The 27,052-nt window shown below is 34.0% G+C and overlaps 1 protein-coding gene across 6 annotated transcripts; it reads right to left on the reverse strand.

Moving 5' to 3' along the window:
* Positions 1-6,474: 6,474 nt before the first annotated feature.
* On the reverse strand, positions 6,475-22,429 carry LOC110663553 (methyl-CpG-binding domain protein 4-like protein). 6 transcript variants are annotated; one of them, XM_058137600.1, is made up of 5 exons: positions 22,271-22,429; positions 19,727-22,184; positions 15,579-15,638; positions 15,442-15,494; positions 13,588-14,581 (listed from the first exon to the last, which is right to left on the reverse strand). In XM_058137600.1, the coding sequence occupies exons 2-5, from the start codon at positions 20,570-20,572 to the stop codon at positions 14,575-14,577; spliced, it is 966 nt and encodes a 321-aa protein (XP_057993583.1). In that variant the 5' UTR covers positions 20,573-22,184; positions 22,271-22,429; the 3' UTR covers positions 13,588-14,574. The 6 variants fall into 6 exon arrangements, 5 of the variants coding, with proteins under 5 accessions (XP_057993580.1, XP_057993583.1, XP_057993579.1 ...); XM_058137597.1 differs by lacking the exon at positions 13,588-14,581 and adding an exon at positions 6,475-6,711 and having other exon boundaries at positions 15,442-15,638; XM_058137596.1 differs by having other exon boundaries at positions 13,591-14,581; positions 15,442-15,638.
* Positions 22,430-27,052: the final 4,623 nt, after the last annotated feature.

A 27,052-nucleotide genomic window follows, 5' to 3' on the forward strand; every position in this document is an offset into this window, starting at 1 on the left:
CCCTATTTGGTTCAATTTTATAATAAAATTCATTTCATTTGCAAATGAATTCCATGATAGAATTCATTTACAAATGAATTTTTCTATTTGGTATATTTTTTATTGAATATAGAATTCATTTCAAAGGAAATCAACTTCGCAAAATACATCATCAAACTCCTGTACTTTTTGAGTTTTCCTAATAAAACACCTAAACTAATTTCTTTACCTTTTAGACACTTAAACTTTAAACTTTCATTACAAATAAATACAAATTTGCACATACCAAAATATGTAAATGACATGCACTGTGATGTGTCTAATGATTGCCAAATGGACAACTTATTATATGAGCTGGCATTTTGCCTATCAAACCAATGGGCAACTTCAAAATATTTAGATTGCTTTTATCTTCCTAGTGCTATTATTGTTTGTTTACTTGGTTTCATGCTTGACTTTCTGCTTATTTCATTTATTGCCCTTTACAAAAGCCCATACATGCTCTTTAAGGGTTGGCATCATTTGTTTCATGATGTCATAGGAAGGGAAGACCCTTTCTTAGAGATAACACATGTACCATTTACAAGTCTTACTATCCTTCTCTAGCATTGGCTATTGTTGGAGCAGTTTGGGCTCCATGGTATCCAATTTCTTTATTAGTGCTTATAGAAGAATGGTTGTTTATCAAGAGTCCTCATTTTGGTTTGGGTTTTGCTATATTGTTGCAGCCTGAGCTATTTATAATGAATACAATAATGATATTTTGGACATGCCAGAAGGATCCTACGTTTTAAGGCCAAGGTACCGAAAAAGTTAAACTAACAAAGAGTGCATCTTGTGCATTATCTTTTTGAAAGCATAATTCTTTTTGAAATCTTCTCAAATGCACAAAATCACCAACACTTATGCTTGATCCAAAACCATTTGTGGTATTTTCCCTTTGGCCTATATTGTGAACAAGATTATGTATTTTATTTTCTTCCATGTGATGATGCATTGGTTTAGCCATACAGTTTTGATGCATTCAAAATGAATCTGCATTTCGTAATAGTTTAGGTACTAAATAAAATGGTGTTTGCCTTTTGTTTAGCTGCTTGATGGCTTATTGAAGAAAAAGATTCCTTCATATCATAATGCCATCACCAACGGGCAACTTCAAATTGATTCAAACCCATTTCTTCTTTGCATCTTAAAGAATATACACTGCCACTGTTTCATATCTACAGAGAATGGCTGCACTTTACTACTGTCATGACTCTTATTGTTGAGTGCATTTTATGCACACTTTTATGCTATAATCCTTAGTCTTTTATTATGTTTTCATGATTTATATAATTTCTTAGGTTAAGTTTTTATGGTTATAGGTCACTTAGGATGCTTATGATGAATATGTGCTCAATTATAACAATTTATGCTATTTTTGCACTCAAGGATAATTTGGTCCAGAATTGTATTTTATGTTTTTGACCTTGATTGATGTTTTTCTATGTTTCTCTAAGGTTAAGGAAATCAATTTGCATGTTCTGGATATTTAAGGGCATTTTGAGCATATATTTATATTCTTGTCATGGCAGATACATAGTAAAACGTGTAAGACATGTTTATTGGGCTTTTAAATGTATTTTTATGATGTCTTAAATCAATTTTGGGCTTTTGGTCTTAATTTGGACTATGTCAAAGGACTTAAGTTGATTAAGCATGTCTTAATATAGGCTTATGTGTGATGTATCTTATTTAATTTCTATTGTGGGCTTATAAAATACATATTTTATTTTGGACTTAAGTAGTAGTAACTAATATTTAATAGGCTTATTAATAGGTTGGGGCTTTTAATTGCATGACATGTGTCATAAGCTAATTAAACATGTGTTGATTAGTTCATTAATGTGTTGGCATCATGTGATTGGCCAAGTATGTGAAAAAAATGCATGTGTGAGTGTGTGGATAGGATAGACTTAAAGATAAGTTTGTTTTCTTTTCCTTATTGCTTCATAACTCCTAATCCCTATCCTAGTTTACTTAAGATTGGATTTATCTTTCAGGTGATCACATTCATGGACCAATAAGAAAAAGACATATGGCACCCCAACCAACTAGAATTGGCCATGCCAACAAGAGCTCAAACCATGCTCACACCACCATGGAAAATTCGGCTAACATAAGAAATCATGCTAGGAGTTGGTTTTGATCTCCACATCTTCATGAACTCTCTTCAGCCAATTATATGCAAGATAAATATGTATCAACCAATCGGATTTAAGCAAGAAAATCAAGCCAAAACCTCCCATAAAGAATTTGGCCAAGGCATGAAGTCCTATTCCTAATGGAATTTTCACCTAGCAACACTATATAAAGAGGCCTTAAGAATGATGAGAGAACACACACTTGCATAAGAAATTTTATACTTCTCCCCTCTCTCTCATGGTGGCCGAATATTACTCAAGAAAATCAGGGATTTTTGCATTAACGATTCCCTAGGTTTTTGCAAGTACAAAGAGGCTACCATTGTGCATACATCATAACATACTTGTGACTATTTTCAAGTTGAAGAATTGAGTTGTTTAGAGCATCATACCCTACGGTAGCAAGGAGTTACTCAAGTTAGAGATTTGTTTGGCACAACCTTAATGTGGCCGCATATTCATCTTGGTGTATTTTCAAAGGATTTCAAATGTATTCAATTGGGGAATATGTTTTTCATAACTCTATCTCTTTTATTTTGTGTTTTGTTTTTAGTTATGTGTGAGTAGATTAGATTCTTAGCATAGATGCCATGAAGCTACCAAGTTAACATTATGAGACTTTGATTCTGTTTTAATGAGAAAGCTTAATTTTGTTCATACATTCATATACTTTTGTGATTGAATCAATGAATACATGTTATTAGGGTGCATACTAATTTTCATGTGATTCTAAAGCTAGTTTAATTAACTTAATCCGTAATTATTAAGTTGATTATTCAAGGTGGTAGCAATTAATATGATGAGTATTCATTATTATTAATTGAAAGTATATGAGCTAGGATAAGTGTTTATGCGCATGTCATCTACACTACCTTGTTTTGATAATGTCTCTTAGGTACATTAATGCAATCATTGAATTTAATTCACATGCATGATGGGATTGATCATATGAATATGGGTTAATTATGCTCATTTGCTAATTAATCTAAGCCTAAGAAGAGATAGGGAATGATCACGCATGTAATACTCCGCAATCAAATTGTATGAACTAAAGTAACTTAATTTTGGTCCATGATTAATGTTAACCAAGTAGTGGAATTGGTTATCTATGCTAAGGTTTGTCATATCATTATTTTAGCATCAAACTCATTCATCTTAGTGTCTTGCATACATTAGGTATTTAGTAGATTAGTTTTTAAATTGTTTCTTCTATTTTCTCTACATAACTGAATCATACCTCCCATTAAGTTAGTATTAATTAGTTTTAGAATATTAGTTTAGTTACTTCTGAGATTGAATTAGCTTAATTACACATTCTCTGTGGGAACGATATCTTATTTGCCCTAACTACAAGTTAATTAGATTAGGATAAATAGTAATTTAATTGGTGACCTCAGCACTCATCACTTGTACATATGATAGTCCATAACTCCATTGCTACTACTTAATTCCCTTGAAGGTAAAACTGAAAAACTATTCAAATTATGGCCATTACATTTCATAATAGCCTGCAATGCCTGCTCCATTTTCGATGAGGACATATGATAATTGCCAAATCCTATAGGATACTTGGCCAAAAAGTATTTGGGTAAAGATAAAAAACCAATTTGTATTTTGTTCCCATCCTAGAAGCCATAACTCTCCATGGGAACATTCTCAAGACCATGATAATTATTATGATCAAACTTCAAGATAAAAGAGATCCCAACTGTTGTTTGATGGTTAGTGAATTTCAAAGTTACTAATTTGCTACCTGGCTTAGGACAAGTGTCCCCTATTCCATGTTCTCATTGATGCTAGGATTATGCTTTTGTGAAGACGATGGATTAATGAATATTTTGCCAAAAAATTTAACTTCACGATTCCTGCATCAAATACTCTACTTATTTACCTTTACTCCATATATGGGGAACAAGTTTCTCTTTTAGTTACCCTTTCTAATATCCATTCTTCAGAGAGTAAGATGAGAAATATAAAGAAACCTAATTAAAACCCTTTATATCCTCTTCAAAATTGAAGTAAAGATTAAGACGAGAAGAAACATATCATAATCAACATAGGTTTTATTCGTATTTCACCACTTTCTCCAATTTCACAGAATTAGAGTTTTTATAGATCCTTTAAATTTGGAACCAAATGAATGGGCCTAGATCACCTGGGATGGAGAAATGCAAACAAATAAAAAAGGATTGAAAGTAAAAAATTTAAAAGGTGAAGAAGAAAATAGAGGTTGCATATGAAAGAAAAAAAGCAGGAGGGGGAATACAAACAACAGATAGTTTTAAGGACCAGCACTAGCTAGCCATTATAAATGCAATGTAGGCAAGAAAAATCTCATTCATGTCCTTTTTCACACGTGGTATCACGCTATATGTTGACCATGTAATTTTGTGTTTATTTGTAATGAAATTTTAAAGTTCTTATGTAATAGGTTAAAAAAAATTAGTTCAGGTATTCATTAGGCAAAACTCAAAAAGTACAAGTGGTAGATGATGTATCTGGCCAAATGAATTTTTTGTTTGGTATGAGTGAAGAATTAAATTTAAAATGTTATGTTTCTAAAATTACCTTATATATTTATTATTGTATACATCCCCCCCCCCCCCTCTCTCTCTCTCTAATTAAAAGTATGAACATTTATATCTGTATTTGTGTTTGTCTGTTTCTGTCTGTCTACGTTTGTGCATAACTGTACTTGTGCCTATGTCTATCTTTCTACATTTATGTATATCTGCCTATCTATTTTTGTGTTTGTATTTATATATGTGTTTATCTATCTACATCTATCTATATTTGTGTATATATTTATGTTTGTTTCTATCTATCTATCTATCTAGCTATCTGTCTGTCTGTCTGTGTATGTGTGTGTGTGTGTTGGTTTGTTTGTCTGTCTATGTCCATATATGTCTATGTCTATCTATGTTTGTATCTATATTTGTGTCAATGTCTATCTATCTATGTTTGTATATATCTATGTCTATCTATGTCTATGTTTATATTTGTGTTTGTCTATCTATCTGTCTACATTTATTTATGTCTGTCTACATTTGTGTCGTATTCATTTGTCTATGTTTGTATTTATCAATGTTTGTATTTGTCTTTCTATGTCTATATATGTTTATCTCTGTATCTGTATTTGTTTGTCTATGTCTGCATAAGTCTGTGTCTACCTATCTGTGTTTGTATTTGTGTCTATATTTGTTTGTCTGCATTTATATATGTTTGTGTATGTATTTGTGTCTGTATTTGTTTGCCTAGGTTTGTTTATGTCTAATTTGTCTAAGTCTATGTCTGTGTCTGTTTGTATCTGTGTCTTTTTGTTTGTATGTGTTTGTGTCTGTGTTCATGTTTACGTCTATTTGTGTCTATGCTTGTGTTTTCATTTGTATTTATATTTGTTTATATGTCCATATGTATATGTCATATAGACAAAATGAGAGAATGTGAATAAAAAGAGAAAATAAAATAGAATGATATATATTAAGAAAAGTAATTTTTTTCACTTAAAAATATGTATGATTTTAAGGTTGGAATTCATTTGTAAATTCTACCAATTTTAATGAAATTTGGTTTGATTACAATAAATTCTATGAAATTGATTACTAAAAATCTAAATAAATTTTTAGTTGAACCTAACATTCAAATTTTAATTTTATAAATGAATTCTACAAAATTCTGTTGAATTCATTTATACCAAGTAAGACTTTAGTCTTTAACTTAAAAAAGAGTAAGAACGAAAAAAGACATAAAAATTAGCCACTATACATAAAATTGCTAACCTTCCAAACGCTTCCTCAGTGCACAAGGGCAGCAAATTAGCTATAGATTTTGGATGGTTATATTTGTCACACCTGCCTTCCACCCTACAAAGGCAAATGTGATAAGGGAAAACTAACAGAATTTCCCCTAAAATATATCAAATTGGACATATGAAACCTGCTAAAAACCTAGAAGAATATATATATATATATATAGACACACACACACACACACAGACTGTAACACCCCTTATCCGTCTACAGTGTAGCCGAGCGAGGTGTACTATATTCAGTGCCGGAGCACCCTATCTTATCTTACTTTATTCCTTTAATCATTTTCAAGTTATTATCTTTTAATATCAATTATTTTTCTATAGAGAAATAGTGGAGTTTTCCCTATTTTATTTCACATTGGCGTATTTTACTATTCACCTGCTTGGAATTCAACAATATTTTTAAAATAAAATCTCATAATCATCTCATATTTCAATATCATCTATGTATTTCAATTCTCACATTCATTTCCATCCACTTTCATTCATACTCCATTCACATATCAAAATTCTCATATTTCTATTAATTTATGTGATTTACAACTAATTACATAAAGTTTATACTTTACATGATGTACAAATTAATTACAATTCCATAATTTATATTAAAACATACAATTCATGGGCCCTATCTATATGTATTGATGAGGAGGTGATAACTTGAACACTTCTGACACATCTGTATATCTGGACTCTAAAAATCCCAGTCAACTGTCCACTGGGTTTTAGCTTCAGTAACTGCGCGAAGTAAACAAATCCATCGCGCTAAGCATTTCTGCTTAGTGGTGCAATAATATAACAAAAAAAATAATATACAAAATACAGATAGAAATAAAACATAGTTCATTGTAACATTTATTGAAATTATAATTCTATTACTAATCTTTTGTATCGTTTAATTCAATACTTTCTAAGTTATTTTTGATTATTTCATAATAACTAAGGCTCTCAGAGTTATTTCATAATAGATAAATTTTTAACATCAGTCCAGTTCATTTCAATTCTTTCTGCTAAATAACTAATCTAATTTATTTTAGGTCCTCTTACTCGTTAATTTAATTTCTAATATTTTTAAATTATTTCAATAAATTTCACTGCCCAAGTAACCTATGACAGATTGACTAAACTGGGTGACGGGTTGTTGGCACTAGACACCGTTGTTCCTTGGGCCGTCATACCATGGGACGCGGAACGTCAACCACGTATGCAGTCAATATGGCTAAAAAGCCATGAGTGCGGGCATAAAGTCATGAATACAGGCATAAACCCTCACGCAGTACTGCTAAAACAAAACCCTATTGGCATACCAATCTATTCAATCTGACACACATGTCTAGGCAATACATGGGCACATAGTACCATTAAATATTAATATATTATATTTTATGACTTCATTATTTCATGACCAATTCCATAATTTATACATTTATTTGATCATTCATATGATCACAATTCTCATCAATGGTTCTCATGCACCATGGTACTCAAAGTACTATTTCTTTCTACAATAATGAGAACTAATGTCTCATTCATACATTAACATGATCTATTTATTCATTACACTATTTATATAAATTGTCATTCATATTTCAAGTAATCTATGAACATTTCATGGATATCAACCTCACTATCTATTTATCATTTAGCTAATTTATTACACCAATTTACAGGTGCCTAGGTTCAAGCATTTTCATTTATATGTACCTAGATTCAAGTATTTTCATTTGTATTCATAAAAGGAACCTAAGTCTCAAATATTATTTGCACATCCTTTATACCTTTAATATTTCATTTATAGTTATTTATAAATCACATTTCAAAATATTTTAACAATATCCCCTAAGTTCTATTTGTGATGAGAATATAAACCTCATCTACACATTTATATAATTTAAATATTCATTAAATCATTTAAGTGGGGTACCTTTCACTCCATTAATTTTGGTTATTACAATTCACTTGGTCATTCCTACATAAAAGTTGACTTTTTAATTCATAATATGTACACAAATGTTTGATACATATTTATACTGCATTTTGGGTTCTAAGTTTGTTGGCATTGATTGCCAATTACAATTCAAAGCCTCCTAAAAGTATTTTCAAAAATTCAGTTTTTGTATCCTATGTTTACTGTTCCATTGGTCTAAGCTACAGTGAGAATTTGGCAAACTTTTCTTCATCAAAGCTGTTCCATTATGTGTCTAATTTTATGTCCAATTGGCCTTGCACCAATTGAACTTACACCACTCTAGTTACAGTTGTCCAAACTTGCTGGACTCACATTCAGCCCTGCAGGTCACCTAAGGCAGCACACCTAACCTCAATTCTATTGGCATAAATCACTTCAATTCCTCATCAAATATAGCCAAATGGTCACTAATTGACCATTAGGACTTCCATTCACCAACACATGAGCAAAACCTAAATTTTTCCCCAAACCCTAATTCATGGCATACACACACCAAACTCATACCAATCACTTTATCCATCATCTATACTTATCAATAGCATAAATAACCACTTAATTTCAATAAAAACCAACAATTCTCAAACTTTCTCATGGCTTCCAACATTTAGAGATTCCATTTACTCATGATTTTCTTTTGATTTCATGCAATTTCTACTTGATTTAGTATGCTTACAAAAATTAAAGAAAGAAGAGAACTTGTTTTATGCACTAACCTTGTGTGAGCAGAATTTTTCCAAGCTTAAACTTCACTTTCTCTTCAATTCTTAGCAGCCAAACACTTCCCCAAGAGGTATAAACAAGTTTTAATGAAGGGAGTCTAGGGTTAGTGGTTGGAGACTAGGGTTTTAGAGCTTGAATTGTGTAACAATGGAGGAAAGAAAATGGGTGAGGGAGAGAGAGAATTATGGACGGCTAGCTGCTAGAAGAAGACCACATTTTCTGATTTTTTTTTCTTTAATTTTTGTCTCTTTTAGTTGTTTTAAGAAGGCTTGTTGAATGGTGATTGGTTGGAGTGTTCTTAATGACATCATCTTATGTCAAAATTCAAGTTTTACTCATTTTCTTTTTTTTTTCTTTTCTATTCATTTTCAATTAAATTTTTAGTAATATTTATTCATATTTTATGTCATATAATTTATTTACTTAACTGGACAAGTTAGTCAAAAATCGTCTCTGAAGGCGAAATGACCAAAATGCCCTTCGTTTTGCTTAAAAGACTAAAATTGTCTGTACCGATTGAATAAATTTTCTAAGCATTTTCTTGGCATTCTAATGCCATCAAAACCTCAATGACTCTTCTCTGGAGTCCCAAAAATTATTTCACAGGATTCCCCTCGGGTTTAGGGTTATTAGCTGTGAAGACAGCAACTTCCCGTTAAGGTCACCCATCACCGGGGCACTGGCTCATTTAACTTTATTGTATTTCATTTCTTAAATTTTTTTTAAATTTTTTCTTACCATTATTTGAGTTATTTATGACTCCTCACTCTAGTTTACATATAGTTCCAGTCATTCTAGCTGTGTGGACAAACATTGGTCACCGGAACAGTTGAATGCACAGAGTAGCTAAAGTGAGGGTGTTACACACACACACATTAAGTGGATCCATGCCAAATAGATATATCATCTTCATAGATACATGATATTTTTTCCCTCCGTGGGAACCAAAAATAATACAAACACAGACTTTAGGTGGGTAGCTATAGTGGCTCGGCTCACTGGCTAGTATTATCTGTTTTGGCCCAGCCCATACTAGGCCTTACAGATTTGTCCCTGGGGCTTTTACACTCAAAAGCGCACTAACCAGTGTTCCAAGACCACCCAATTTAAGTCCAGGATCTCTCCTGCGCTTTGTCAATATGGTATTTGCCTAAGGGATCTTTTTCCCCCCCTTTTGGGACTCAGGGTCCTCGCTGAGGTTTGCCCCACCATCGCTCAAGAGGCCACGCGGAGTGCTTTGATATCAATTGTAACAGCTCAGCCCACTGGCTAGTATTGTCCACTTTGGCCTAGCCCATACTAAGTCTCACGGATTTGTCCCTTGGGCTTTTACACCCAAAAGCGCGCTGACCAGTGTTCAAAGACCACCCAATTTAAGTCCAGATCTCTCCCATGCTTTGCCGATGTGGTCACTTTGGTAAAGCACGGGAGAGATTGTGACACCCCTTACCCGTGTACAGTATACCCGAATAAGTAATGCCACACGGTGTACCGACACACTCTAATATACCTTAATTAATTTATATCATGCTTTTGAATATGATTTGTGAAATATAATTTATTTAAGCCATTTATCGAAATTATTATTTATTTGAGGTTTCTAAAATTTTAAAGAAAATGGCTAAAAATGGAAAGCAGTTCTTGAATTAAAACACTTCCAAATAATTTTCCAAACAATCCCAACTTCAATTCATCAACAGAGTCTCAATATCAAAATCTCACATTGTTCAGTTTCAGTTCTCAATCATCATTTCTCAGGGTTCTCATATATAAACAACAATTAAATACTCAAATTACTTCCATACATAACCATAAATCTCTATTATTTACATGAACCTCAAAATACATTACATAAATCCAAATACATATGAGAAAATAAAAATTTAATTACAAAATGACAAAATGACACCTAGTGCCCTACCAAAGCACTGCAGGTAGTGAGGCGACACGGACATGAACTCACTGGGCTCACGACCGTATCTCGGAACCTACGCGTGGCAAAGCAACGCGTTAAGCAATAATGCTTAGTGGTGCAATAATAAAATAAAAGAAATAGCAAGAAAATAGATATATAGTGAATGTATATGTTTCATTTGTTTTGAATTTGTATATCATTAACTTTGTCCACTTTTATTCATTTGGTTGTCCAAGTAACCTACACTAGACGACTGGACTAGATAAACGGGTAAACTGGCACTGGGTATCAAGTATCTCGGGCCGTCACACCATCGGTCACATATGCATCTTAACAATAAATAATATCGAGCACAAGGCCAAATCACAATGCAAGGTCGAATGGCTAAAAGCCATAAAATCTGAGAATGGCATATTGCCATGTGCGATCGCTAACTGAACCCTATTGGCATGCCAAACTATCCAAACCAATCTTGTTAGGTATACTAGGGCATTTGAAACTTTTAAATTCTTCAATTTGTGAATTTCAAGTTTTTGGTGTCACTATTCAACTCATTGGTCAACAAAAATGTTGACTTTTGAATAGAAAATATGTACATTGACTTTGGCACTCCCAATATACCACATTTGGCATTCAAAACTTGTTGGCATTAAGCATTTATACCATTTCAAAGTTTAAACCAAGGGAAGCAGAATTTTCAGTTTTTGTAACTCAACTTTACTGTTCCATTGGACTGGGAATTTGAAGAAATGGTAAACATGAAAGTTGTTCCTTATTTTGTCTAGTTGAATTTCTTTTTTTGAATCACTCCATTTGGAGTTTTGTAGCTCCAGATATGGTCCAAAAACCACAGCTGGCAGGATTGCCAATCTGCAGAAATTACCATATCTACAGTAACTGGAATCACTTGGTTGGATGGGTTCTGGCCATAATTTGGGGTAGGTTCCTTCATGAAAGTTGTTTGCCTATGTCTTAACTTGTTGCTGTAAAAATTTCAGGTCAATTGACCATATCTACAGTGAGTTATGGCCAAATGAACTTGTTCATTTGGTCAATTCTGCAGGTGCTGTTGCAGGGTATCCGGATTGGGGCCAACTTTTGGTCCTCTTGCTTTGGTCTTTTGGGCATGGTTTCTTCTGCAAAAATGTGCCATTATAAGCCTAGTTTCATGTCCAATTGGCCAAACACCAATTGGACCTACACAGCCAAAGTTATGGCTGTGTAAGTGGACTGAAATTTCAGTCACTCTGCTGCTATCCTTAGGCAGCCTACACATTCACTTGGCCATGCTATATTTGAGTCCAAATTGTGGTCAACTTACCTAAAATGGTCACTAATTGACCATTAAAATGTTCTCTAATAATTTTCTAAGCCAAGTCAAATTTTCACTTTTCAAAACCCTAGTTTCCATTTCAATTCACCCATACACCTAGTTAAGCACTTTCATTCATTATATATGTGTATATACACCTTAAGCATAATCTTTAATTCATTCTAAGTTCATTAAAACCATCACAAACACTCCACCTTTGTTCCTTCCTTAGGGCAGCCGAAATTTATGCCATACACACACATAGTTTTTATTCATTTTAGTTACAAATTCTTACTTATTTCAAGTCCCTCAACATAGAAATAAAGAGCTTTAGGTGTATATGTGCACTAACCTCTTGTAGGCAGATTTTTCCAAGTCCCAAACTTCACTTTCTTTCTTCTTCTTGGCTGCCAAAAGGTTTTGCAAGGTGCAAGGACAAATTTTAGTGAAAGGTCTCTAGGGTTTTAGGGTGAAATGAAGAGGGAATTTGAGCTTTGGATTGAAAATCAATGGAGGTTTGGCTATGGGAAAAGAGGGAAACGGCTGCTCTTTCATTTGGGGAAGAAACAGATTGTTTTTTCCTTTTTTTGGTGTTTTTTGTCTTCTTTTATCACTTGCTTAAGTTATGCTTTAATGTGATTGGTGGAAATTCCTCTAAATGACATCATATGATGTCAAAATTGACATTTATTCTCATTTTCTTTTCTTTTCTTCTCTACTCAATTTCAATTAAATTTTTAGTAATGTTTCTTCATATTTTATGTCATATTAATTATTTACTTAGCTGGACAAGTCGGCCAAAAATCACCTCTGAAGGCGAAATGACCAAAATGCCCTCCGTTTGGCTCAACGGGCCAAAATTGTCTGTACCGATTGAAAAATTTTTCTAAACATTTTCTTGACATTCTAATGCCATGGGAACCTCAATAACCCTTCTCTGGAGTCCCAAAAATTATTTTATAATTTTTTCCCCGGGTCTAGGGCTCCTCGTTGCGAGAACCGCAACTTCCCTCTGAGTTACCGCTAGGTTTAACTTGGTTGTATTTTATTTCTAAAATTTTTACTAAATTTTTCTTATTAGTATTTGAGTTAATTATGGTTCCTGACTTTAGTTTAAATATTTTTCCGGACGTTCTAGCTGTCCGGACCGACACCGGTCACCGGAACAGTAGAATATACGGAGTTGCTACAGGGTGTTACAGAGATCCTGGACTTAAATTGGGTGATCTTGGAACACTAGTCAGCGCTCTTTTGGGTGTAAAAGCCCAAGGGACAAATCCATAAGGCCTAGTATGGGCTGAGCCAAAGCGGATAATACAAAGCATGGAAGAGATCCTGGACTTAAATTAGGTGGTCTTGGAACATTGGTCAGTGCGCTTTTGGGTGTAAAAGCCCAAGGGACAAATCCATGAGGCTTAGTATGGGCTGGGCCAAAGTGGACAATACTAGCCAATGGGCCGGGCCGTTACAATTGGTATCAGAGCACTCCGCGTGGCCTCTTGAGCAATGGTGGGGTAAACCTCAGCGAGGACGCTGAGTCCCAAAAGGGGGAGAAAAATGTCCCTTAGGCAAATCCCACATCGGCAAAGCACATGAGAGATCTTGGACTTAAATTGGATGGTCTTGGAACACTGGTTAGTGCGCTTTTGGGTGTAAAAGCCCCAGGGACAAATCAGTAAGGCCTAGTATGGGCTGGGCCAAAACAGATAATACTAGCCAGTAAGCCGGGCCGTTACAATAGCAACCTAAATACATAGATAATATATACAGTAATCTAAAATGATCAAAATTTACAAAAGGAATATGTTGGCTCGACCTCCACTAGACTCTACAGCTGGTGAAGTGGAAAAAAGGACAATGCTAATAAATGAGGGCTGCTGATAGAAGAATGACAAAAAAGAATATGAAATATTAAAAATATAAGAGGTGAGTACAACTACTCAATAAGCAGATAAATAAATAACAAAAGGGGAATAGACAAGGTTTTGGCACTTAATAGTACCAGGTGCTATACTAATATATGTCAGCTAAATAAATATCATTTGCTGTAATCCACATAACTTAGATAAAATAAAATTTCATACTGTAAAAAAAATATTTCAAAAATAACTTTGCTAATTATCATAAAATCAATAATATTCTCATACACTCACAATATGCTTCCTATAGATAATATTGGCATCTAAGGTGCATATAATAAACTCTGACAACTTGAGAGCAATGCTGGCATCCTAGGCTTTATGATAACACTAACGGCCCAAGAGCAATGAATATGCTGGTCATACACATGTGCAGAGTTACCCCCAAAGGGCGACCAGCTGATACACGCCCCAAAGGGCGACCAGCTGATACACGCCCCAAAGGCTATATGTATATCGAGCTCTGTTCCAAAGACAGTATAAATATATACTAAATTGAAATAAATCACTTGTCACCAAGGTGCTATCAATTCGGTGCATATATAGAGTGTATTTGGCCATTTATTCAGCTGAAATTTAAATCTTATTTCATTTATTTAAATAAAATGCCATTATCCATTCCCCCTTTTTTTTTATAACACAAATAATAACATAAATTTATATTTAATAAAAATAATAGTGTTATAAATTTATCCATTCACCTGTACTGAAAACTAACGAAGCCTAGACCGTTGGAGCACCCCTAGTATCTACAACAAGAGCTGCATCATCTCCTAAAAGTGTAGGGAAAAGTAATATATTAAGAAAAGAAATTTTAAATCCTGAAGATGAAAAAGGTGAGGGTGAAATGCATGATTTATTTATCAAAAATTTAAAAAAATTTGGCGGCATTTTGATATAAATTGGACGTCTTCCAAAATTCTAAAAACTCAACCAATTCTTCACAAGTCACAACACATTCACAAATAATTTAAAATGCCCTTCCAAAGCCTGCATAATACATCCATAATTAATTCCACCCTTTTCTCTCTCAAATTTTTTTTTCTACCCCTCCATAATAATATTTTTCTCCTTTTTAACACTTCATACTAAATTTTCTTCCAACAATAACTTTAGAATTCTTGCTCACATAAATATAATAAATATTCATTAATAACTTCAAAATCAACAAATTTTATAATCTAATTTCTTCACTCTCAACCAAATATTTAGGACTTAAAGAACCTAAATTTAATTCTCATAATTGAAAACTAATTCTTGATATTCAACTCTTAAAAAAAATACCAAATATATATGTATATATATTATAGTTATGAATTTCCTTGAAATTAATCCATAGAAACCCCTTACTTCAATATCACCTTTACCACAAATCTTTATCCTAAACTTGCCTCTCTCAATTTTTTTTTTCCGTAGAAATCACAATTAAATAATAAAGGAAGTTAATTTAAACTTAATATTTCACAAGAAAAAGAGGAAGAAAAACTTACCTATTAAAACTTAATTTGTACTATTATTAGAAGAAATGAGTTTTAGCTAAAGTTTTTATGGATTTATGAGTGTAATTGAGTGATTTGGATGTTAAGGAACCACTTTAAAAGAGAGACAAATGTTAAGGAACCACTTCACTTACTTTCCTACACCGTGCGGCTGAGTCACATAGGTCCAATCATCCCCTAAATACTCCTGCGATAAGCGTTGTATTATCACCACCCTCTTTCTATGCAAACCTAGAGGTTCTATTATGTTTTCAATCTCCTGTGTTTTTACCTCAGTGGCAGTCATTGGATCAGGACACAGAGTGAAGAAATCTATTATAACTCTTCGTACCTGTAACGAGAAATTGCGTTTGTTCAACAGTTGTAAGTAAGTAGTTATTGTATTATATATTTAATTACGTTATTCAGTAAAACAAAAAATTTAACGTAATAGAATGACAATTACATAATGTAATCAATAAGTAATATAATTATCATCACATATAACAAAAATGAATATAATCATAATTACTTATTTTTATTTTTTTCATTTATTGTCAACATTATTGCCACCACTATCATTACCTAGCCCTCACTGCTACTACCACCATGACCACCAATGCTGCCATCACAGCCACCATCGCGATCAGCCAATCACTACTTAGCCATTGCCACCTTTACCACCACCTAACTACTACTACCACCACTATTTCATCTTGCCGCCGCCAACACCACCACTACCACCACCACCATTTAGCCACCATTACTACTTAGCTATCAATTACTATAACCACTACCACTTATTATTAACACTATAAATAAATAAAATATTAAAACTAAAATTATTATTATATTATTCTATTTATATTTTTATTTTGCAATCAAACATAAGAATGTAATGATAATTACATTATATTACATTATAACTTTGATTGCATTAATTGATAAGATTACATTACATTACGCTCTACCAAATGTAACATAAAATTCATTTTGATAATAATTTTAGAAATAAAAAATATAACCAAATAAATTAATTTAGAAAGAAAATAAATTAAAATATAACTTGAATTTAGGTTCTTTAATTATTTATTACACCCATTAATATTCGTTTACCAGAATGATTGCTTCAAAGTGCTACAAGTGTAAGTTTATATATATATATATATTTGTAATCCTACTAGTACAAGGATTTGGCACCCTAAACAAAGAAAATATTAATCCAAAAGTAATTAGGAATCCCAAATCACACAAAATTCCTGAATAAGATAAAACACTGCTGCTCATATTTCCTTCTGAAGTATATAGTCTACTTGTCCTGGATCTGTAGTTAATCCTGCATCAGTAACCCATTCATTGATTTCTACCACAAAAACAATTACACCACTTTCCCAAATTTCTTGTCCTTGGACTTGGTTCTTGTTGCTTAGGTTTATTAGCTTTCCTCACTAACTACTAACTTTTGCAGTGCCTCCATGCTCATCAACCAAATTCACAGTATGTTGAATATTATTTGTCAGTGTTTTTCTTCCCAAAAATGTCCTTAATAATGCTTCAACTTGGAATATTTTGTGGCAAGTAAAGTTGGAGATTAATTTTAAGAAATATACTTGTTACATTGTTATATTCTTGGAAAATCCTGTTATGGACCAGGATATTCATTTCTAGTTTTTGTTCATCAATAAAACAAGTGACAGAGAATTATTATTTTATTTATTAAGTCTACATTCATTTTATGTTCTTTTTCCTCTGATTAGTTAGTTAACTCTAGATTCATGCTCTGAATACAACTAACTTTGCTCAATTTGGTTATATAGTACTAATGTCTTGACTTTATTATATATTTGGATTAAGTTTGAGTTTTGCTTGCAAATCCTTTTCTTCTTCCCCTCGTACCAGACCTCTAAAGCACCTTCTGCATTCAACTACTATGAGCAAATCCCACACATATATGTTCTTCATTTACACTATGTTTGGAAGTAAAAAGATGGGAGGAGTGAAAGTGAAGGAAAGAACACAGAAAAGAAAATTAAGTGAAATTTATTTTCAATCTTTTTGTTTGGATTTCTGGGAAAAATGCGAAGTATCAAAAGTAAAACAATTATGTTTCATTAATTGTACAATGACAATTATGTCCTCCATTTTTGTTAAGTAAAATATTTTATTAGGAGCAATTGAGTAATATCACCCATTTTCACTTCACTTTCCTCCCGTGTTTGGGAGGAAAATTCTAGTGCACCTCATAGGAGAATCTTCTTTCCCCCATTCACCCCTTCTCCAAACAAAGTAAAAATCTTCTCAAATTTTTCCTCCTTAGCATAATTGTCGCTAAAAATAAATGGACTATTAAGCATAAAACTTATTGCTTTGACTACGAAAAAATAAACGAAGGACAAGCATTAAAGAAACACTTAAACCTAAAAGAAGAAATTTGAACTCTTATTTTTGCCTACTAAGCAAATAAGAAAAAGTGCATAAATTCCCTTGATCTACAAAGTCAAAGAAAAACATATAAATAATAAACCAGAAAATTATTGACTTGAATAAGCATAATTTAAAACGCAAGCATGACTATCAAAGACTTCATTAGGTGGCAAATAAGCCCATAGTGAATCTAGACCAAAATATAAACTTATTTGACCTATCATCTTTCTCTTTCTTGAGTTTTTTTGTTTGTCACATAATTTACTAGTGTTCTTATAGTGGGCGAAGCTTAAATAATTGACAAATTTTTAGGCATTATGTGCATCAAAACTTGAAGCCACATATCCAATTTACCAAAGCCAGTTCCTCTACGTGTTCTTTCCTTCTTAAGGTATAAAACTATCTTACATTAATGATTTAATTCCAGAAGCATTTCATTCCTCACATATTCTGTTGTTTTAAAAGTGGTCAAACATAATTCTATAACAAATAGTACCATCTGCTTTCTTGCTTATTCTCTGTATTATTTGAAAGTAAAATCCAAGGCAAGACATCATTCTTCTTCTTCTTCTTCTTCTTCTTCTTCTTCTTCTTCTTCTTTCATTTTCTCTACTAGTTGCAACTATTTCATTTCCCAATTACATATGATCACATACTATGGAATACTCTAAAACCATTCTTCACCGGTGCAATGCACATCAAGATCTATAACAAGATGCAGCAAAGTTTGTGTCAGGACAGATTACATTAGAATGTTATTCTGACAGGAAGATAACTAGTGCAATTGCATCCTCAATTCTCTCTCAGCAAAAAAGGGATAAATCCTAGTACCATTGAAGAATCAACCTCAAAAACATAATAGTAATAAGATTTCTTCTAAGAAAATCAAAGCCAACAAAGCATCACCCAAGAGAAATAGGGATTAGCTGACATCCATTGCATGTAGTAAATTACATTAATTTGTTCTTCAAAATGATACAAAGCTCTGAACGTACAATTAAGGACCTATTTGGTTCAGTGGTTGTAGCTAACCATTTGCGGTCAGTGGCTAGCCATTTGTGGTCAACAGTGGTAATTAATTAAAAAGTGTTTCATAATTCAGAGGTTGGAGTTATATTATTGCGTAAATAGACAAACAAGCGTGTGTGTGTGTGTGTGTGTGTGTATTCTATGTGAAAATTTTTTTATATGCAAACTAATTTCATTAAAACTACTGATTCAAATAAATTTAGCAAACATGAAAATTATATATAAATGGAAAAAGTTTTTCATATATAATTGTATACTTCAAAAAAAAAAAAAAAAAAAAAAAAAATATATATATATATATATATATATATATATAAAGTAGGTAAATTTTATTAAACACAATATTAAATTAATAAATGTTCATCCAAATAAAATATATTTATTTATAAGTCTCCATATAATTATAATCATATTAAGTTGTTATAAATAGTGAAAAAATATTTTCCAAAATATAGATTTTATATGATTATGACCAAGGTTTTTTTGTAATTAAAATAATTTGAGATGTTTCTCTTATATGTCTAGCATTTGGGTCCAAATGTTGCTAATTCTAGTATTTGAAGATGACTCAATGTTAAGTTATATTTTTGAACCGCTAGTGGTTAAGCATTGTACTTCTAAAAAATGATTTACCAAACACCTTAAATCCAGTGGTTGTGACAAACACGCTGGTCCCAACAGCTGAACCAAATGGAGCCTTAAATGTTTCATATTACCATAGGATTTATCATGTAACAAAGAGACACATAATTCAAGCTTGCTAGAGCAGCTATGAGAACAATATAACACATGTAATGCTGCCCAAGTTTTTTAGCCCATTCCCATGATGTGATAGTAACTAGTTGTTAATGCATAAAATAACGAACTTCACCGCCTCATGAAGGGTATTATGCTATTTCCTTGTACAAATCTTAACTTTTAACAAGTCCACTAGCACATTAACGTATACAAAAAATATAACCGTTAAAGGAAAGACCAAGAGCATACCTGTGTACCAGTTGTGCAATTAAGCAGCATGCATATCACCAGCACTCTCCAAGGGTCATGCACATGATCTTCTTGTAGAAGTCCAACTTCAGATCGTGGTGGCTTCCATGTGTTATCTGGAGTTTTGCTTCGGTAAGCCTCACTTCGCTTTTGGGAACTAGAGAGAACATTACTAATACTCCCTGATCTTTTACCCATCTTTGAAGATTTTTTCCGCCCATGTTTGGCATCATTCAAGCTGCTATCTGCGGCTTCTTTTTCCTTGGGTACCTTCTGGAAGTAAGGGGAGACAGTTCGAACTGCAGGAGCAGCTCTTTCACATGGCTTTTTGCTTTTCTTTGATGACCCTTTCTGCCCACTATGGCTAGCAGTCAAGTTGCTACATGCAGCTTCTCCTTCCTTGGGTACCTTGCAGAAGCATGGGGATACAACTCGAACTGCAAGACCAGCTCTTTTACAAGGCCTTATGCTCTTCTTTGACAACTCTTTCTGCCCATCATTGCAGTCAGTCAAGCTGTTATGTGCAGCTTCTTCTTCCTTGCATATCTTCTGGAAGTGGGGCAAGACATTTGGAAATGCAAGACCAGCTCCTTCACATGGCTTTTTTCTCTTTTTTGATGACTTTTTCTGCCCACAATTGCTGTCAGTCAAGTTGCTATCTGCAGCTCCTTCCTTGGGTACCTTCTGGAAGTAAGGGGAGACATTTCGAACTGCAATACCTGCCCTTTCAGATGCCTTTTTGCTCTTCTTTGATGATTTCTTTTGCCCACCATTGCTGTCAGTTAAGCTGCTATCTGCAGATTCCTTTTCTTGCTTGGGCACCTTCCGGAAGTAGGGGGGAAACATTTACTGTAAGACCAGCTCTTTGACATGATTTTTTGGTCTTCCTTGACAACTTATTCTGCCCATCTTTGCTGTTAGTCATGCTGCTATCTGCAGCTCCTTCTTCCTTGGTTACCTTCTGGAAGTAGGGGGAGACATTTCGAACTGCAATACCAGCCTTTTCAGATGCCTTTTTGCTCTTATTTGATGATTTCTTTTGCCCACCATTGCTGTCAGTTAAGCTGCTATCTGCAGATTCCTTTTCTTCCTTGGGCACCTTGTCGAGGTAGGGAGAGACATTTACTGTAAGACCAGCTCCTTGACATGACGTTTTGGTCTTCCTTAGCGACTTATTCTGCCCATCTTTGCTGTTAGTCATGCTGCTATCTGCAGCTTCTTCTTCCCTGGGTACCTTCTGGAAGCAGAGGGAGACATTTCGAACAGCAAGACCAGCTCTTTGGCATGGTTTAGGAGCCCAGCCTCTATTTCATCCATCCCCCATTGCTGCCGAGTGGCAGCACGAAAATAAGGAGAAACCTTAAGAACTTCCTTTTGGTCTCTGCTATGTGGTTTTTCATTCCCATTTTCTAACACCTGTTCTTCCAAGTTTCCTAGAATTATGAACGCAAAGAGGCATCCTCATTCTCAGCTTGTGCATGGATATCGGCAGTCAGAAGTAGGGAGAGACATTTAACTGACAGCAATGATGGGCAGAAGAAATCATCAAAGAAGAGCAAAAAGGCATCTGAAAGGGCTGGTATGGCAGTTCAAACCTACTTCCAGAAGGTAACCAAGGAAGAAGGAGCTGCAGATGGCAGCTTGACTGCAGATAGCAACTCTCGCTATTTTAATAATCCCAGGTGCAAAGTAAACAATGAAATATAAACAACAATCACCCAAACACACACAAACAACCAGCATGTCCTTAGACCAAGAAGGATAAGAGGCTGCTCAGGAAATAATAAATCAAGAGAAAGCCATCATATTTTGCATCTTTGATAATTTTCCCGTGTACCCTTTGCTTGAAAAGTTGACAGGAGGAAGTTCCAGACTTCCAGCACTGCTATGCTGATCTTCCCAGCAGCACTTTCATAAGCTGGGTAAGGTTTAGAACGGCCTTCTGCCCAATCCACACCATATTAATAAAGAAACTCCAACTGATCATATCGACTCATATTTTGTAATTGTTACATTAAACTTCTAGCCTAGTCTTTAATTAATAAGTCGATTCCTATGATCAAATCCAGTGGCTTAACAGATGATGCTTATATGAACTCGGTGCTTCTAATTTCTATGAAATATCCGACTTTTCGGTCATATAATACATATTTCCACATCAAGAGAGTAAACCAACGGGAACAAAAACTATTTGACTTGACATTACTAATGAGAAAATAAATAAATAAAGGCAGAGATATGCATAATCCTTATTCTTAAATCCAAAGAAAAAGTCAGAATCCACAGAGACAGAGAAATTGGAAGGAGAATGTAGAAGGATTAGTTTAACAGGCTTGAACACGACAATAGCGTTCTCTTGGTTCCAACCTGAAACCACCTCCTCTTCGCCACCAGTAAAACCCACCAATGGATGAATATCCACCTGTTCTTCCTCCACCATCGGCGGTAATTCCGAATCCTATCAAACATAAAATAAATAAACAAATATCACTTCTTCAATTCCTGAAGGAAAAAAAAAATCAACAAAAAGGAAATCAAAATCACTTATTCTTGAAGCACCAGTCGGCGAATCTTTCGAGCAGGAGAGGACAGAGGAATCTGAGAAATCAGCATTAACGTCGTCCAGCTCCTTCCTCTTCATCTTGATGGACGGAAGTATTTATTTGCACAAAAAATAATTAAATCACCTTATTAAATATTAAAATTCTTTTAAAAAATTAATTTAATTAATTTTGTTAAAACTTCAAATAAATATTTATTAATTTTTTAGATAGATATTAAATATTTAAGTGATGATTATTAATGATTCAATTTTTATTTACTTTCAAACAAGTGGTAATACTTTGCAATAGTAGGCGAAGTTAGTTGTTTCTTACAATCATTTCATTTAAGTTAGTAGTATATATTAGTTAATACATTTAATATTTAAGACGTTTATAAATTTTAAGTTGTTTATCAGTCAAATTATTTTTAATTAAATAATTTTAGATTTTAATGTATCACATTAATGATTTCTATTTTTTTTTACCAATGTTATCAATCAAAGATTGCAAATAATTTTTGGCACAAATTTCACATTTTTTTCTGTATTTATTTTTGACAGAATTTTGCCTTCCAAAATAAAAAGCCTACAAGGTAGAGACACTGCCGTGTCACGAGATTTGAAAGGACTCAACGTCCAAGTTCCCAAAATGGAGAAACAATTTGAAAAATTACCAATTCCCCAAGTAAAAGAGGTTTAGAATCTCAACCTAATAGAGATTGTCTCGACCCAACAGAGACTACACATACCTTAGTTGTTGATCTAAAATAGAGACAGGGTAAGCCAGTTTCTGTTACCATTATTGAAGATACCAAAGCACCATTCATCACTGAGATCTTGGAAAAAAGATTTAAATAAGCGATTAGATAAACATGATCAAACTTTCAACAAACTTACTGATGCAACTTAACTTTTAGTTGAAAAGTTAAATTTTATAATGCTTACATTGTTCGATGGCCATTTCACTAGCCTAAAGGAGTCTAATTCTATATCTAGAGCCTTACGGAGCTTGGGGGCAACCTCAACCAAGAACTCCTCAGGGTGTAATTAGTGGAAGTCGTGCTTAAAATGAAAAATGGTATTAGCCATCTCATAGGAGAGAGGAACAAGTGGCTAACTAGTCTAGAGCATCATTACAAACTAGCCACCCCAGCAGCAGGGCTGTTGCTTATACCCAAGTTCTCATGATGTGGATGCCTCAGGTGACCTATGGCTCCGAGGGCAATAATTACAAAGGACTTAACATAAACAAGGTGCAGGAACCTCAACCAACTGCACCAATGCCTCAGGTACCAGCAATTGTGGCATCACCAGTGTCACGACCTGATTCCACAGGCCGGATCGGCGTTAGGATTTGGGTCAGCATAAAGCCCCTGAGGCCCGTAATAAGCCTCACAATTCCCAAACCCATAACCAGAATCAAAACTAAACCCTAATATGCAAACAAAATAAAATAAAATATTATAAATTTATTTGGGCCTACGCAACCCAATAACTATTAGAAAAACTAAAGCTAGCGGAGTCCAACTCAACCTTGAGACCCATCATGTACAAACTACTTAATCTTTATTAATTAATATAATACATGAATATATTGGTTTCACAGTGAAGTTCTAATAATTGAATAAATAGATAAATAAATAAAAACTACTAACTAAGAAACACCACAACCTATGGAGAAAAAAAATACAGGTTAGACCCGAAAATAAACTTGCTCCTCCTGCAACCTGGGAAAAAAAATATTTGAACAAGAATGAGTGTTTGACTCAGAAAGTTTAGATATTGATTATAGAAGTAATTTCTATAACTACCTACAACTTATGCAATCCCACCATAAAATGTCATCCAACACATATAACAAATAATTCACCAATAGTCACACAAGAAGATAATTTGGAGTTACTAACAGTGTATCACATCAATACATAAATATGGGAGCTGATCCCTTATACAGCTCTCTCATCTCTAAATCCTGCCAGCAAGCTCAACTCAAGTCGAACTTTCACTTAAATTTAAGTACGGTGGCTAGCAAGATCAACTCAAGCCAGGCCTCACCCCTACTTTTCATATCCATAAGGACTGGATTCCAGCGAGACTAACTCAAGCTGTGACTACCCATCAAATCCATATGCATATATACCATATATAAATAACCCACCCAGCTCCAAATTTGTAATATCTCGAATTTTTAAATAATTATTTTATATGTAAATATTAATATTTTATTTTATTAAATATTTTGAGAATTTATTTGAGATTTTCTGAATTTTTAAAATCGAGTTTGATTTTTCAAAAATAATAAATTTTGTCGATTTTTAAAAATTAATTTAAAAAGCACGTGGCTAAACTAAAAATGTATTTGGACTTCAAATATTTTTTTGATCTTTTTGAAATTTTTTCGAAATTTTTGGGCCTTATTTTGCATCCCAGGGCATAGTAAAAATTTATTTTGGGGTATCCTAAATCGAACCGATCGATTCGAGCTAAATCAAATCGGATTGGTCTTCTTTTTTTCTTCTCTTCCTCTTCCTCCGGCACACGCTAAGCCACTTACTAACTTGTTAAGTCAAGATGTTTCCTTTAATTTTGATGAAAATTGCCTTGTCTTCTTTAACAGGATCAAAGAAGCCTTGATATCAGCACCAATAATGCAGCCATCAGATTGGGAGCTACCATTCAAGGTAATGTGCGACGCAAGTGACTATGCAATTGGAGTAGTGTTCGGGCAAATAAAGGATAAAAAGCTCCATGCTATTTATTATGCTAGCAAGACATTAGATGATGCGCAAATCAATTATGCCACCACAGAGAAGGAATTCCTAGCAGTGGTGTTTGCAATGGACAAGTTCAGATCTTATCTCATTGGGTCAAAAGTCATTGTATTCACAGATCATGCTACAATCCGGTACCTTTTGAACAAGAAGGAAGCAAAACCAAGGCTGATTAGATGGATCCTACTCCTACAAGAATTTGACCTTGAAATAAAGGACAAAAAGGGATCCGAAAATGTAGTAGCTGACCATTTTTCTAGACTAAAATTGGAGTATATGGAGGACTTCAAAGATTTGCCAATTGATGATTCATTTCCTGATGAGCAATTACTTGCATTCTCCAAGGCTCCATGGTACGCTGATTTTGTTAACTTTCTTGTATGCAGGATACTGCCTCCAAACATGACTTATCAGCAAAGGAAGAAATTCCTACATGATGTAAGATATTACTTATGGGAGGAACCTCTACTGTACAAGAGATGTAATGATGGGCTGATAAGAAGATGCATACCAGAGGAAGATATGGAAAGTATCATTTATCACTGCCATTCATTGCTATATGGAGGACATTTCGGCACCTCAAAAACCGCAGCAAAAATTTTGCAAGTAGGGTTTTAACTGGCCACATTTGTTTAAGGATGTAAGATCCTTTGTGCTAGGTTGTGATCAATGCCAAAGAACAGGTAATAGTTCAAGAAGGAATGAAATGCCACTGCATGGTATACTTGAGATAAAATTGTTTGATGTATGGGGAATAGAGTTCATGGGCCCATTTCCTTCCTCCCGTGGAAACAAATATATTCTGGTTGGAGTTGATTATGTGTTAAAATGGGTAGAAGCAATTACGACACCAACTAATGATGCTAGAGTCGTTAAGAAAAATATTTTCACAAGATTTGGCACATCAGGAGCAATAATCAGTGATGGAGGAAGTCACTTCTGCAACCGATAATTCGAAACACTACTGAAAAAGTACGGAGTGACTCACAAGATGGCCACACCTTATTATCCTCAAACCAGCGATCAAGTAGAGATCTCAAACAGGGAACTGAAGCAAATTCTTGAAAAAACTGTAAATAGATCTAGGAAGGACTAGTGCATGAAGTTAGATGATGCACTATGGTCATATCGCACTGCATATAAAACCCCAATTGACACAACACCCTTCCGTCTGGTTTATGGAAAATCATGTTATCTCCCTGTTGAACTTGAGCATAAAGCTTACTGGGCAATTTAGATCTTAAACTTCAACCTCAAAGCTGCTGGTGAGAAAAGGCTCTTACAACTGAATGAGTTGGAAGAAATCTGACAGGATGCATATGAAAATGCCAAAATCTTCAATGATAAAACCAAAAGATGGCATGACAGGCCCATAGCAAGGAAAGAGATAAAAGAAGGAGATCTTGTACTCTTATTCAACTCTAGATTGAAACTCTTTTCGGGGAAGCTGAAATCAAGATGGTCCGGACCTTTCAAGGTCACCCAAGTCTTCCCACATGGAGCAGTAGAGGTATGGAGCGAACCCTCAGGTGCATTCAAGGTCAATGGGCAGAGGCTGAAGCCTTACTTTCAGAGAGAACCCATAGAAACAGGAGCCAATTACACTTTCGACCATCCTACCGGCAAACCATAAACAAGCAAAGTCCAGCTAAAGACTATAAACAAGCACTTTTTAGGAGGCAACCCAAAATTTTTCTAAACTTTTATTTCTTTTTCTCCTTTTTCGTATTGATTTTTGTTTCATACTTATTAGCATTTCACTTTGTAGGAATTTTTGGAAAGGGGAGTAGAGATCAAGAGAGGAAAGGAATCACCAAGTTAAAACCACAAAAGGGAATTTGGAGAAAACCAGGGAAGTAGCTCTATTACTCATCTTTGCATCCATTTCATGTGTTGTGATAATAATAAATTTCATTTGGGAAAATTTTGAAAAATTAGAATATTACACAAGTCATGTAGTAGTTTTACACGCACTGTGTAACTTTCTGGAAGTCCGTAGGTTCCATACATTTT

This window comes from Hevea brasiliensis, chromosome 16 (genome assembly GCF_030052815.1).
Source record: "Hevea brasiliensis isolate MT/VB/25A 57/8 chromosome 16, ASM3005281v1, whole genome shotgun sequence".
NCBI classification, from domain to species: Eukaryota; Viridiplantae; Streptophyta; class Magnoliopsida; order Malpighiales; family Euphorbiaceae; genus Hevea; species Hevea brasiliensis.

What these genes read in the sequence shown, in the direction of transcription:
- LOC110663553 (XM_058137597.1), bottom strand. Translation starts at nt 20,572, where the DNA reads ATGTTTCCCCCCTACTTCCGGAAGGTGCCCAAGCAAGAAAAGGAATCT. An exon ending in ATTGCACAACTGGTACACAG is followed by an intron (nt 15,639 to 19,726) that starts GTATGCTCTTGG and finishes TTCTCGTTACAG; the next exon opens with GTACGAAGAGTTATAATAGA.